This window comes from Aquarana catesbeiana, linkage group LG01, assembly GCF_042186555.1.
Source record: "Aquarana catesbeiana isolate 2022-GZ linkage group LG01, ASM4218655v1, whole genome shotgun sequence".
NCBI lineage: Eukaryota > Metazoa > Chordata > Amphibia > Anura > Ranidae > Aquarana > Aquarana catesbeiana.
Genome location: NC_133324.1, coordinates 200,420,175 through 200,434,691, shown reverse-complemented (window position 1 = coordinate 200,434,691; position 14,517 = coordinate 200,420,175). Strand labels below are relative to the sequence as shown.

Below are 14,517 nucleotides of genomic sequence, written 5' to 3'. Positions count from 1 at the left end.
TACTGTCCAAAGTTAAAACAATAAGAGCAGAAGATTTAATAGATGGAAAGTTGAAAAAATGACTGAAGTTCTGCTTTAAGAAACTGTCCACCTGGATTACCAGGATAGAGGAGGTGTGCAGTCTCCCTTAAATGCCCCTGTGTTGGTTCCCAAAAAAAAAAAAGGTATGGGCGCCTATGACTATGCCCACTGTGTATGGAAGGCACATCTCTGGTGTAACATTAGGAGGTCATTCACTCCAACAGGTCATGTATATGTGAACCCCTGTGACAGCCATCTTGGGGGGGGGGGGGCAGACCTGTTATCTGCCACTCTTTACATGTTTACCACTTGGTGCCCAAAATGACAGGACACCAAGAGAGGAGGGAACAAGTACAGAGCACAAAAAAAGCGATAACAAAAGAGAAAGGGGGCCTGCTTACCTCCCAAACTCCTTCCAGCCCATATCCCAAAACTTAAAAGGGACCCCCTCATACAAATGCAGTTCTTCAATACATTAGGCCAGAGATCCTTGCTTACATACAGTATCTCACAAAAGTGAGTACACCCCTTACATTTTTGTAAATATTTTATTATATCTTTTCATGCGACAACACTGAAGAAATGGTACTTTGCTACAATGTAAAGTAGTGAGTGTACAGCTTGTATAACTGTGTAAATTTGCTGTCCCCTCAAAATAACTCAACACACGGTTATTAATGTATAAACCGCTAGCAATAAAAGTGAGTACACCCCTAAGTGAAAAAGTTCAAATTGGGCCCAAAGTGTCAATATTTTGTGTGGCCACCATTATTTTCCAGCACTGCCCCTCTTGGGCATGGAGTTCACCAGAGCTTCACAGGTTGCCACTGGAGTCCTCTTCCACTCCTCCATGATGACATCACAGAGCTGGTGGATGTTAGAGACCTTGCGCTCCTCCACCTTCCATTTGAGGATGCCCCACAGATGCTCAATAGGGTTTAGGTCTGGAGACATGCTTGGCCAGTCCACCACCTTTATCCTCAGCTTCTTTAGCAAGGTAGTGGTCATCTTGGAAGTGTGTTTGGGGTTGTTATCCTGTTGGAATACTGCCCTGCGGCCCAGTCTTCGAAAGGGAAGGGATCATGCTCTGCTTCAGTATGTCACAGTACACGTTAGCATTCATGGTTCCCTCAATAAACTGTAGCTCCCCAGTGCTGGCAGCACTCATGCAGCCCCAGACCATGACCCTCCCACCACCATGCTTGACTGTAGACAAGACACACTTGTCTTTGTACTCCTCGCCTGGTTGTCTACTTGTTGGTGTTGACAAATCCCCAATACAGAGTACACATGGTCAATCAATTATGTGCCAAAATGGGCACTTGGTTTTTTCTAATATAGACTCTTCCACATTTGCCTTGAAACATAAAAATAACCCCAATAGTGTCACAATTGACCTAATACTTTGAAGTAAATTGTTTTGCAGTATATTGGTTTAGTTTGTGTGAATATGCAATATGTACAATGATTGCAACTGCAATGTGCAAACATGCCTTGTGCCTGCATGGATCACTCTGCATGTTCCCAGTGTAAAATGTATAACCAGTTTATTTTTCATGGATGTTGCCCACCTATGTACTATATTGGGAACCAGTCAGGGCTGTCTTTAAGGTAGGGCAAAAGGGGCAGCTGCCCTGGGCCCTATCATTGTTGTGGGGCCCAAAGCAGCTGCCTCATACTTGCCAACTATCCCAGTTTAAATTCCCTTGTCCCTTGAAGTTTTAGTTGCTGTGTCCCAATATCTCAGTGTGAAATGCTGCTACTGATGCTGCTCAGCTCTGCTCTATTGTTGTGTACAGATGACTCACCTGCAGACCCTGTGTTTACATGTAAATAACATCAGTGATATGTAAATAGGGGTGTCATTCATATGTAAATAGCTGTGGAGCGGCAGCATTGATATGCAAATAGAGGTGACATTCATATGTATATAATGCCTCCCTGAAGTCATATCCACCATCACCTATACTGAATGCTGCCCACTGGGGAGATAAAGGAGCATGCCTAAAAGTCCTGAATGCAACTGTGGTCATTAAGCCTAACATCAGCCTGTTTTGCAAAGGTAAGCAAATTGATGGGGGGGGGGAGGGTAGTGTGCGGTCTGCAGAGAAGGAATTACAGTTTAGGTGCCCAGGTGAGCAAGGAGGGGATGTATGGGAGGTAAGGAGGTGGGTGCAAAGATGAGCAGAGGAGGCAGGTAGAAATAAAGTGGTGGAGGGTTGGAGTGGAGAGGATGGGGGAGGTTTGGGGTGCAGAGGTTAGCATGGGTTTTAGGATGAAAAGGTGTACTGACCGGGTGGATAAAGATGTAGGTTGCGTGTAGGGCAGCCCATTCATTTCAGTGGGCTGCTCTATGTGCTAGAAATGCAGAAGAAAGTCTCTAATGCTTTTTCAAAATCACACGATTCCACAGCATGTCAGCAGATGTGTAAAGGTGTCATTAGCCTCTTCAGCCCCGGAAGATTTGGCTGCTGAATGACCAGGCCATTTTTTGCCATTTGGTACTGCGTCGCTTTAACTGACAATTGCGCAGTCATGCGATGCTGCAACCAAACAAAATTGACATCCTTTTTTTCCCACAAATAGAGCTTTCTTTTGGTGGTATTTGATCGCCTCTGCGATTTTTATTTTTTGTGCTATAAACAAAAAAAGAGCGACAATTTTGAAATTAACACAATATTTTGTACTTTTGGCCATAATAAATATCCCCATTTTTTTTTAAAAAAAAAAAGCAAATTTTTTCTCCGTTTAGGCCGATATGCATTCTTCTACATATTTTTGGTAAAAAAAAATTTGCAATAAGCGTATATTGACTGGTTTGGGCAAAAGTTATAACATCTACAAAATAGGGGATAGATTTATAGCATTTTTATTATTATTTTTTTTTTTTTACTAGTAATGGCGGCGATCTGCGATTTTTATCATGACTACGACATTATGGCGGACACATCAGACAATTTTGACACATTTTTGGGACCATTGGCATTTATACAGTGATCAGTGCTATAAAAATGCACTAATTACTGTAAAAATGTCACTGGCAGTGAAGGGGTTAACACTAGGAGGCGATCAAGGAGTTAACTGTGTTGCCTGAGAGGGAAAGGGGGAGGGGACTGACTAAGGAAGTGACGGATCGTGGTTCCTAGCTAATAGGAACTAAGGATGAGCTCTGGCGTGTTCGCACAGCCCACGTGTAGAGCCCGCCAGGAAGTCAGCACTGCGCTAATCACAGGCAGCGAGACATTTCCCGATCTCTGCAGCCACGCATCGGACAATGTCTCACTGCTTGTGATTAGCGCAGCGCAGTGCCGATTTCCTGGCTGGCTCTGCACGTGGGCTGTGCGAACACACCGGAGCTCATCCTTAATAGGAACACACGATCTGTGACTCCTCACAGAACAGGGATTTGTGTGTTTACACACACTCGTCCCTGTTCTATCGCATTGGCACCCCCGCTGCGCAGCAGGCGCGCGAGCGCGCCTGCTATCCCGGTCCCGCGAGCCAACGTATAGTTACGAGGGTTCGCGGGATCGTGCCGACCTGCTGCAATAAAATGATGGCTGCTGGTCGGCAAGCGGTTAACAATGAATGGCACTGCTGTGTATCTGCTAAAGGGCAGCACGTTTGTGTTGTCAGGAAAGCAGCTAGCTGCTATTTATTGTATGTCTCAGAGCAGGTGGAGAGCGAAATTGCATGGAGGGGGGCCCAAGAAAATGTTTGCCCAGGGTCTAATCAATAATAAAGATGGCCCTGGTGTGACGAACGCGGGTGTCAGATCCCCGCCCTCCTCGCTAACTTGCAACGAAGGACCGGCCAACCTCACACCACGCTGTCACTTATGTAACAATGCCAATCTCAGCTGCGCCCAACACAAAGATTTTCCAGCTTGCAGGACCACAATCTAGGTGCGAGCAACCTGAGAGTGATTGTCACTGGGCTAATTACACAATTAACCCTTTAACTGCCACCACCCCCGTTTAAAAGACCGAGCTGGGGGAGACTCGTAATTTTGCAATACCAATTATAATTTTAGAATAAGCGTCTGCCACACACACTGCCACCACAGACAGGTCTGCTCAGAGTCTTACTCTACAACAGTAGCGCCCTTCAAGAGGCAGGTTCGTTTATAGCTTGCATTAAGAGCTGTAGAGACAAGGTTAACACTTTTCAACATAAGGGTTTATTATGAAAAGGTCAAAGTTGATGCAAATAAAATATTTACAGAAAAAAGATGTTTCAAAAAGATAAAGACAATATACAGCCACAAAGCAATAAGGTAGAATTGGGAAGAAAGAATACTTGCAATTAATGTCCGAGAGTTGATCAGAGTTCGATCGATGAGCTAGGTACTCGGTTCTCGACTTGGCAGATGTTTCTTCTTGGATGGTAAAAGGAGAACTGCCCATATGGCATCTCCTCTTTTCTGTCAAATCAAAGGGGGTGTTGACAGCGACCAGTAACCAATCATCTGGTCATCTTGTTTAGGGGTTGGTTGCTGGAAGGTGTCTACACTCATGACCACGTCCCAGGTAGATTTTGTAATACATATTCATATATCTGCATCTATAGTGTTTACAGACTCCCAATATCCATATTATTATTCAACTTTAGATTTCCTTCAAAACAAGTCTAAACATGCCATATCTATAACGTATAGCCTGCTTTGGAGGAATAAGTGGTCCCAGGGGTTTCCCATATGACCTGACATAGGGGTGTCTGGACTTGAAACGTTCCATATTATCTGAGGAAACTAAAAATGTCCAGATTATGGCTGTGCTATTACTAAGTCAGAAGTTAGGACACATGCTGAAATTTCATACTTATACGTTGGAGGTGTATTCAGACAATTTACAACCAGGGCCTGTTAGGTCTCTGAATGGGGAGGGTGACAGTTTTACGACAGGCCTGAACACTGCCCTGACAACAAATGTTTTCTACTGACCTAACCTGGTTCTGTTTTCTCTGTTGAGATAACCTTTTCTGTTGAACTTAAAAAGCTTTGAATTCCTAAGACAAGGGAGGAGGGAGGAGGGAGTTCAGATTTCTCTGTATGTTACATGGTTAGCCAAACTGTCATGGCTACTTCCACACAAGATGGCAGCTAGCTACAGCTTTTCATGTCCCGTACGTGATATCGTTACACCTGGGACCAGTCATATGAATTTGGACACAAGAATCTGCTGTTAAGTTCTATTATTTATTAATCACTTCTCTAATCATATGATGTTGTCTGGTTTATCTCAGAATGACTTTTACGTTCTATTTTTTCTTTATAGGATTGTTGTTAAATAACAGGGATTCCCAAGTTTATTTTACCTATTGCACGTTTGAATGCTTGTTTTAATACATTCTTACTGTACCCTCTGGCAGGGGTCTACCTTACAATAAATTTTCTTCTTTTTGGAAGTCACAATCTTCTGAACAGTTATGCCATAGGTGAAGATATTGACTGTTCCTTACTAGTGCTGAGTGCACTATCCACATGTGAAATTGTGTTGCCTGATGTCCATATAAACTACTTGCTAACGGGAATATATTAACAAAAGAAGTTTGTTGTTTGGCTGCAAGACATAGTACATTTAGGATTGTAATCATTTATATTTAAACATTTCAAAAAAAAAAAATCATAAAGCAGTTATAATGTTGGACATGCATGTGTACACATGACTAGTAATTTTGTACATATATGTTCAGTCATATAAATACCGTATTTATCGGCGTATAACACGCACCCCAATTTAGGAGGGAATTTTAAGGAAAAAAAAACTTTTAGGAGGGAAGTTGAAGGGAAAAAAAACCTACATTTAAATGCCCATCATTGCAGCCTTCTCAGTGCAGCCTTGTCAGTGCAGCCTTGTCAGTGCAGCCTTCCCCAGTGCAGCCTTGTCAGTGCAGCCTTGTCAGTGCAGACTTCCCCAGTGCAGCCTTGTCAGTGCAGCCTTGTCAGTGCAGACTTCCCCAGTGCAGCCTTGTCAGTGCAGCCTTGTCAGTGCAGACTTCCCCAGTGCAGCCTTGTCAGTGCAGACTTCCCCAGTGCAGCCTTGTCAGTGCAGCCTTCCCCAGTGCAGCCTTCCCCAGTGCAGCCTTCCCCAGTGCAGCCTTCCCTAGTGCAGCCTTCCCCAGTGATCCCAGCCATTCTGGGCTTCAAAATCGCCGACCGCGATTTGAAAATGGCGCCGCCGGCGCCGAAATACACAGTGCCGGTCCTCGGCTCTTTCTGGCGGCTCTCGTTCACTTTCGGCTCCACTCGTAGTCCCGAGCGGAGCTATCCGAACCTAGCCGAGTAGGTTCTGATAGCTCCGCTCGGGACTACGAGTGGAGCCGAAAATGAACGAGAGCCACCGGAAAGAGCCGAGGACCAGCTCTGTGTATTTCGGCGCCGGCGGCGCTATTTTCAAATCGCGGTCGGCGATTTTGCAAATGTGACAGGTCGGGATCGCAGGGGATCGGCGTATAACACGCACCTGCGATTTTCCCCTGGTTTTAAGGGGAAAAAAGTGCGTGTTATACGCCGATAAATACGGTAAATGTATGCAATATATAGAACTTTGTACTAAAATATACGATTAAAAAAATTCTTATGCCCCGTACACACGAGCGGATTTTCCATTGGAAAAAACTTGGATGGTTTTTCCGATGGAATTTCGCTCAAGCTTGCCTTACATACACACACGGTCAAACAAAAGTTCTCTGAACTTTCGACCGCCAAGAACGCGGTGATGTACAACACTACGACGAGCCGAGAAAATTAAGTTCAGTGCTTCCAAGCATGCGTCGAATTGTTTCCGAGCATACATAGGAATTTTGCGTGTCTGAATTTGTACAGACTATCGCATTTTCGGATATAAACTTTTCCCGACCGAAAAATAGAGAACATGCTCCCAATCTTTTGCTGGCTGGAATTCCGCCAGCAAAAGACCGATGGAGCATACACATGGTCGCATTTTCCGACAAAAAGCTCTCATTGGAGTTTTGCTGGCGGAATTTCCGATCGTGTGTACGCGGCATTGGAACTTGCAACATCCATGTCTCCTGATGAAGCGGATCTAAAATGCATGTAGAGATATAATACCCCACCATTGAAGTTGTAAAAAGAGCAATCTCTCTTATTTGGTGCTAATGTAAGTAGTGGGATATTATCAGGAGTTTGTGTGTTTAAGCCCTGGTTCGCATTGGTGCGTTTTGACATGTCAAATCGGCGGCAATTGCCGGCAATGGCACCGTCCTAATCAGTGCGACGTGGATTTACGGCGCCGCACGGATTTTAAAAATGAGTTTCTGTACTACTTTTTGCAATTTCACGGTGTGATTTCCATTGGCATCTGTGCAGAAACCCGCACAGATGTCTGAAATTGCTGCTGAAATCGAGACTGACATGCGGGAGTGAAATTGTGTGAGTTCAGCTGAACTTGCACGGCTTCATTCCCACAGCTCAGCGTGAACCTGGGCTAAATGATAAGCTCACCTTTCGTAACATGTTATATGGGCTGTGCGTGGCTCCGATGGCTTCTAGTTCTCAATGCTACAATGCTAGGGCACTGGTGGTTCTTCCTACTCTTCAGTAAGACCCCTTTCACACAGCAGCGCCATTAAAACAGCGATAAAGCGCAGCTAGTTTTTGCAGCGCTTTTCGGCTACTAGCGGGGCGCTTTTTAGCTAAAAAAAATGAAAAAAATAAAAAAAGAGAAAAAGTCCAGTTTTGCGGCGCTTTGGGTGTGCTGCCCATTCAGTGCAATGGGCAGAGGCGTTTTGGGAGCACAAAATACAGCACTCATTGCACAAAATGTGAAGCAGTTTTCAGATGCTTTTTAGAGGCTATTTCATGTGCTAAAATGCCTGAAAACTGCCTCAGTGGGAAAGGGATCTAACTGTCTGCCTGTACAGGAGGTATGGGCAGACAGCTGTATTGAGTGTCTGCAGGAGCCTGACATTGCACCCACCATCTATAAATGCATGCTTTTTTTTTACTTTCTTTTATTGACACTTATTATATGTGTTTTTTGTTTTATTATTATTGTTTCTAATAATGTCAGTTTTTCATTGCACTTTATGTTGATTGTATGTCATGTTTTTTTCATGTGGTGATTATAGATGCTTGACCTCCCTAAACCCTTTCCACTGCCACCCCCCAGCCCTTTAAGAGATTCTAAAGGGCAAGGGGTGGAGGTGGGCATTCTGATTATGTGATGGCCGTGATTGTCACTTGGCAGGGAAGGGAGGAGCCAGGAGTGCAGGCAGGGGACTGGATAAGAGGAGGATCTGGGCTGCTCTGTGCAAAACCTTTGCACAGAACAGGTAAGTATAACATGTTTGTTATTTTAATGAAAAAAGGGAGGTAAGCTTTGGTAGTATCACTTTAACTTGCAAAAGTTACAATCAGAATCTATTAAATAGTTTAAATCAAGGTTTCTCTACCTTTTTACCTTGGAGGAACACTTGGTAAAAAGTTTGAGATCTCGAGGAAGCCCTGAAATAACATTTAGATCTACAGCTCACGTAACATTGGTATAATCATTGAGCTGTTGGATAACACAAATTATTCTTAATAATTACATTAAATAGAATCAATGTTAAAATGTACCTATTTAATGTGAAACTTGTGCTTGCTTTTTTTTTTTTTTTTTTTGCACAAACGTTCAATTCCGGGTCCAACTTAAGATAAACTGTGTACAGGGGGTCAGGTGGGCATATTACATGGGAACAGGGCACTTCACATGGGAGCAGGGCCCATTACATGGGAGCAGGGTGCATTACATGGAAGCAGGGCCCTTTACACGGGAGAAGGGCCCTTTACATGGGAGCAGAGCCCATTACATGGGAGCAGGGCCCATTACATGGGAGCGGGGCGCATTACATGGGAGCAGGGTGCATTACGTGGGAGCAGGGCCCATTACATGGGAGCAGGGTGCATTACGTGGGAGCAGGGCCCATTACATGGGAGCAGGGTGCATTACATGGGAGCAGGGTGCATTACATGGGAGCAGGGCCCATTACATGGGATCAGGGCCCATTACATGGGAGCAGGGCGCATTACATGGGAGCAGGGCGCATTACATGGGAGCAGGGTGCATTACGTGGGAGCAGGGCCCATTACATGGGAGCAGGGTGCATTACGTGGGAGCAGGGTGCATTACATGGGAGCAGGGTGCATTACATGGGAGCAGGGCCCTTTACATGGGATCAGGGCCCTTTACATGGGAGCAGAGCCCATTACATAGGAGCAGGGCCCATTACATGGGAGCAGGGTGCATTACATGGGAGCAGGGTGCATTACCTGGGAGCAGGGGACTTTATATGGGAGCAGGATGCATTACATAGGAGCAGGGCACTTTAAATGGGAGGAGGGTACGTTACATAGGAGATGGGCACTTTACATGGGAGCAGGGTATGTTACATAGGAGATAGGCACACATTACATGGGACCAGGGCACATTACATGGGAGCAGGATGCATTACATAGGAGCAGAGCACATTACACGGGAATAGGGCACATTACATGAGGAGGAAGCAGGGCATATTGTGGAGCACACAGCTGGGCACATTACATGGGACAGACTGCAGGGCACACTGTGAGAGACGCAGCTGGGCACACTCTTGTACTGGCTTCCTTTTTATGCATAGGGGGCTTTCACCAGTCCTCTAGTGGCACTCTGTTTCCTGATGGCCCTGTCCATCTCCATCCCAGATGAAGTCATATACAAGCACCTAGGATGAACAACACTAGCACAGTCAATTCCTTGCCTATCTCTGCATGTATTGGCAGCTGCCGGCGAATCACAGGTAGATCACTGCGGAATCCTAGGGCTCTGCGGAACCGTGGTTGGGAAACATTGGTTTAAATCTTTCTGGTTTCAAGTAAAAATACTGTATAACCACATTTATACCAGTTTCTAAAGAATATTTGTCATTGAATTGAATAGCCTGTGCTCAGAACCAGTTTATTGCTCATTACCATTCCTGGACAGATTAGGTGTAAACATGAGTCATCCTCTAAATTAAGTCCAAACTATGTAATGCTGCTGCCAAATGTGAGCAGCTGAATAATTACATGCTGGATGATAGGGGAGCCAGGTAAGATCACACTGTGGTGTAAGAAATTGCTTTATTAACTGCACTTTAATTTAATTTAGAAAATAATTGATTTTTGATATTTTTCAGTCTCCCTTTCCAGCCACCAATATGATTTTCCAATATTTATGTTTAAAGGCAACTTTTTTGCTTTCAGTGTGTTTTAATCTTCGTGATGGTCTTCTTTTTTTTAGACTGATGTTTGTCAGATAACGTTGCTAGACTTTTAAATATTTGACGGTATTTTATTATAGCATTCATTTCTGTTATTTATTATTATAGGAGAGTAGAGTTCTTCGGACTGTACCCTTACTAGCGGCTTGCCTTCCTGAAGATAAATGCAAAGTATTAATTGGCCGACGTTTTGGTGAAGAACGGTAGGCATCAGTTTCGTATTTTTTCATTTTTAAAAGATTACTTTTCACTTAAAGCGGTATTAAACCAAAAAACAAAAATGTAATATGATACAGCTTGCCAACCATTAGATGTGGTGGCTGCATTTGTTTTCTTTTTTGGGCTGTTTTCACCTGGTGATCTGGGGGGAGGAAGTGTTGGATGTACTATCAGATTTGAATACACAAGCACATTGAAGCTGGCCTCAATCTAATACTTAAGACCCCCTTTACATTGGAGGCGTTTTTCAGGTGCTTTAGCGCTAAAAATAGGGCCTGTAAAGTGCCTGAAAAAAGCCTTATCTGCAATCCCAGGGCCCGAGGGCTTTCACACTGGGGCGCTGCGCAGGCAGGACATAAAAAAAAAGTCTACAAAAAGTATACACACCGCTCCTAAAGTGCCCCTGCTCATTGAAATCAATGGGCAGCGCCGCTTTGCGGGTGCTTTTAACCCTTTATTCGGCTGCTAGCGGGGGTTAAATGCGCCCGGCTAGTGCCCGAAAGGTGCTGCAAAAACTACGGTAAAGCGCTGCTAAAACTATCAGGCGCTGGCAGTGTGAAAGGGCTCTTAAGCTGGGATAAAGGTTTTGCATAATTTATACTGATCGTTGTAAGCACACCTGTCAGATTTGAATGGTTAGTCTCATTCCTGTAATTGATGCAATCTGCAAGAGAGCTTGTTCTTTTGAAAAACAATAGACTTACTGGCCAGATCACCAAATGAAAATAGAAGAAAGAAAGCCTAAAAAAGAAAACAAATGCAGCAATCACATCTATGAATTGGTAAGCTACAATATAATAAAGGTTTGCTTGTGGGTTTAATACTGCTTTAACTAGTTAATCATATTATTTCATATTTAATAATATTTTTTTAGTGATACAATGGTCACACAGAGTGGTTAACTATTTTATGTATTCTACTTTTAGTTTGATTGGTATTATGTCTCTTTGTATACAGCCTTCTTACTGGTTGCCACCCAGCCATGGTACATTTACTGCGGCTGGGTGGCACAGGCAGGCTGGATCATGAAAATGTACTTCATCTTGCTGAGGGTGCAGCTCCCGGTACCTGGTCACTATGAGCAGGTGGGGAATCATATGATCACAATGTCAACAAAGCTGCTATGATTAAAATTAATTAATAACCACTTTGTTGACATTGCATATGTCATTTTGATTCCTGTAGTGATGCTGTGATTGGTCCACAGCAATGACATAGTACCTGGGCCAATCACAACACCCTGTACTATGTGATAGCTGTGGGCCAATCACAGCACAATAGTAATCATATCTGTTATGAATGTAACCCATTCATGACAGTTCAAAACATTGCTGTTACTGTGATAATCAAAAAATAAACAAATCCCTGATCATCCTCCCAGAGTAGTACAGTGTCACTATAGTGATACTGAATTACTCTAAGGAAATTTTTTTCTTTTTAAATCGTAAAAAAAAAAAAGGAAAAAATGTTTAAAAAATTGATCACCGCAACACCAGTCCCCCATTTTAAAACCCCATTTTATTTAATTTCCTCGTTTTCCAGAAACGTGACAAACAATTACGACTTCAATAACTCGCCACGCCATTTATTAAATACTTCAGACTGTCTACTTTGCAAAAAGGGGTCATTTGAAGTGTATTTGTACTGTCTTAGCATTTTAAGGGCTTCAAGAAATCAGTTAGGCGGTCAATACATCAGAATTGATCAATTTTCACATATACACGATATTACCAAAAGTATTGGGGCGCCTGCCTTTACACACACATGAACTTTAATGGTATCTCAGTCTTAGTCCGTAGGATTCAATATTAAGTTGGTCCAACCTTTGCAGCTATAACAGCTTCAACTCTTCTGGGAAGGCTGTCCACAAGGTTTAGGAGCGTGTCTATGGGAATGTTTGACCCTTCTTCCAGAAGCGCATTTGTGAGATCAGGCACTGATGTGGACGAGAAGGCCTGGCTTGCAGTCTCGGCTCTAGTTCATCACAAAGGTGTTCTATCGGGTTGATATCAGGACTTTGTGCAAGCCAGTCAAGTTCCTCTATCCCAAACTCACTCATGCATGTCTTTATGGACTTTGCTTTAAGTATAAATCAATCAGTATATCAGAAAGCTTACACAAAATGTATTTTGTATAAGTAATAAGGCTGTAAAGATCATACAGTAGTAGTTGTAATAATAATAGTGGTGGTACTCTCTCCGCATAGCGGCAGTTCCTTTAATAGTAAGTGAGTGGTTAAGTGAAATGGTTAATCCTCTAGTGAACATGACATCTGTGGAGTAGCAAATCAGAAACATTCTAGGTCATCCACTTCTTCCACGGAAATATTATAGTAATGTCATCCAGGTTGCATTTTGGGAGGGCTTAATGAAGACGTCTTATATTGCTTGGAATGTAACTAAGACAATATATAAAGTAAATAGTTGGCGCAGCATTATCCAGTCTCCAGGTTCTCCAAGTCTGTCTATTGGTAATATACAGATGTCCACATGCAGACTTCTACAGGAACCCTTGAGACCTTATATGCATGGTATGGATAATTGGAGCAACATCATTCAGTCTTCAGGTAGGCTGTCATTAATAATACATGGATGCCACATGCAGTGGCGGCCCCTCCATTAGGGGAGCACAGGTGCCCCCCTCCCTATCCATGCATCCAGCTCCCTATTCTACATACAGGGGCGCCAGACTATGGATTCCAATGGGGGGGGGGTTGTTTTTTGAAGCACTTGATTAATGCCAGAGGCTCTAATAGGCTTCAAAAAATGGTGGGCTTTGAATATTCGCTATTTTCACACTAAATCTCCTCGCCAATCAGGAACCGGGTCGTGAGACTCGTTTCCCGATTGGGCAAAACGTCAGGCGAGCCTATTGGTCCCCTATCGCATAGGAGGAGGGGAGAGGAGACGCACGGCGAAAACTGCCACACTGGAGATGAGGACACCAGAGCTGCTGCCTGCCACCCGCCACCTAGATGGGTCAAGTTCCCGGACCGACCAGCAGACAGCGCGCTGGGGGGAGTGGGAGAGAGGGGGTTTTTTTGCCGCCCCCCCCAAGAATAAAACCACCAGCCGCCACTGGTCACATGTAGACTTCCAACAGGGACCACAGAGACCTTATAAGCATGGCTTAGATGTCGCCCCAAATAGTTAGGAGCCCATTGAACAGATGACCAAAGTGGAGGCATATACATGATAGTCCACTCACTCAAACCGAAATTTGTAAAGTAAAGGTTTTATACCAGGTGTAAAAGCAAAAGGCCATACATAATGGAAGAATAGGGAGAGCACCACCACTGGATCCAATGGCAGATGAAAGACTGATGTCTAACTGGTTTTGTTAGTGATCTAACTTCCTCAGAGACTGCCTAGTCTATCTGTATTTAACTGGTATTTTGTGTTTATGTGTATTTTATCATTCCTTTATTTGTAATAAAAATGTCTTATACTGTTAGCTGCATAAGCATCGGAAAGTAGATATTTATGCTGTAGTAAGGTCTGATATTCAGCTGTAAAGGACTTCATCTTCCAGCATGCATTACATTGTGTTTTCTGCAGTACCTTCTTAGCAACAAGCCAGGTATAGGATGCCATACAACTAAGAAACACATTTGATACTGAAACTTTTTCTGCAAAGGTGTGTGATGACCTGGGGTCACTAGAGGTTCATAATAGTACAGACTTCTGCCCCCCTGTAGTTTCTGACAAAGCAACTTATTCTTACTTATTGGGTGAGCAGCAGGAGATAAAGCTGCTCAGTAAAAAACAATTTTTTACTGACAATGTAAAAGATTTTAACACAAGAAAAATATTCTCTGTGATATGTTATTACACTGCTGACATTTAAAAATACAAAAAGCCTATCTGGTATATAAATAATGTTGATAAATGGACCACTTGCCCATCATGGGTTAAGGGTCCCCACCACTAATACTAATAGTAAATATAGCTGTTGTGAAATGTCTTATAACCAAAAAGCATGTTAGTTAAAGGCAATCCACACAACACTGGCCCCAGTGCATATGTGCTTGCACGA

The 14,517-nt window shown here is 43.5% G+C and overlaps 1 protein-coding gene across 2 annotated transcripts in view; it reads left to right on the top strand.

Moving 5' to 3' along the window:
* The window catches only part of DTWD2 (DTW domain containing 2), a 463,405-nt gene that overhangs the window by 275,384 nt on the left and 173,504 nt on the right, over positions 1 to 14,517 (top strand). For both annotated transcript variants that reach the window (XM_073624664.1, XM_073624665.1), the window contains one exon: positions 10,372 to 10,466. In XM_073624664.1, coding sequence (XP_073480765.1) covers positions 10,372 to 10,466 — 95 coding nt within the window. The remainder of the gene's footprint in view (positions 1 to 10,371; positions 10,467 to 14,517) is intronic.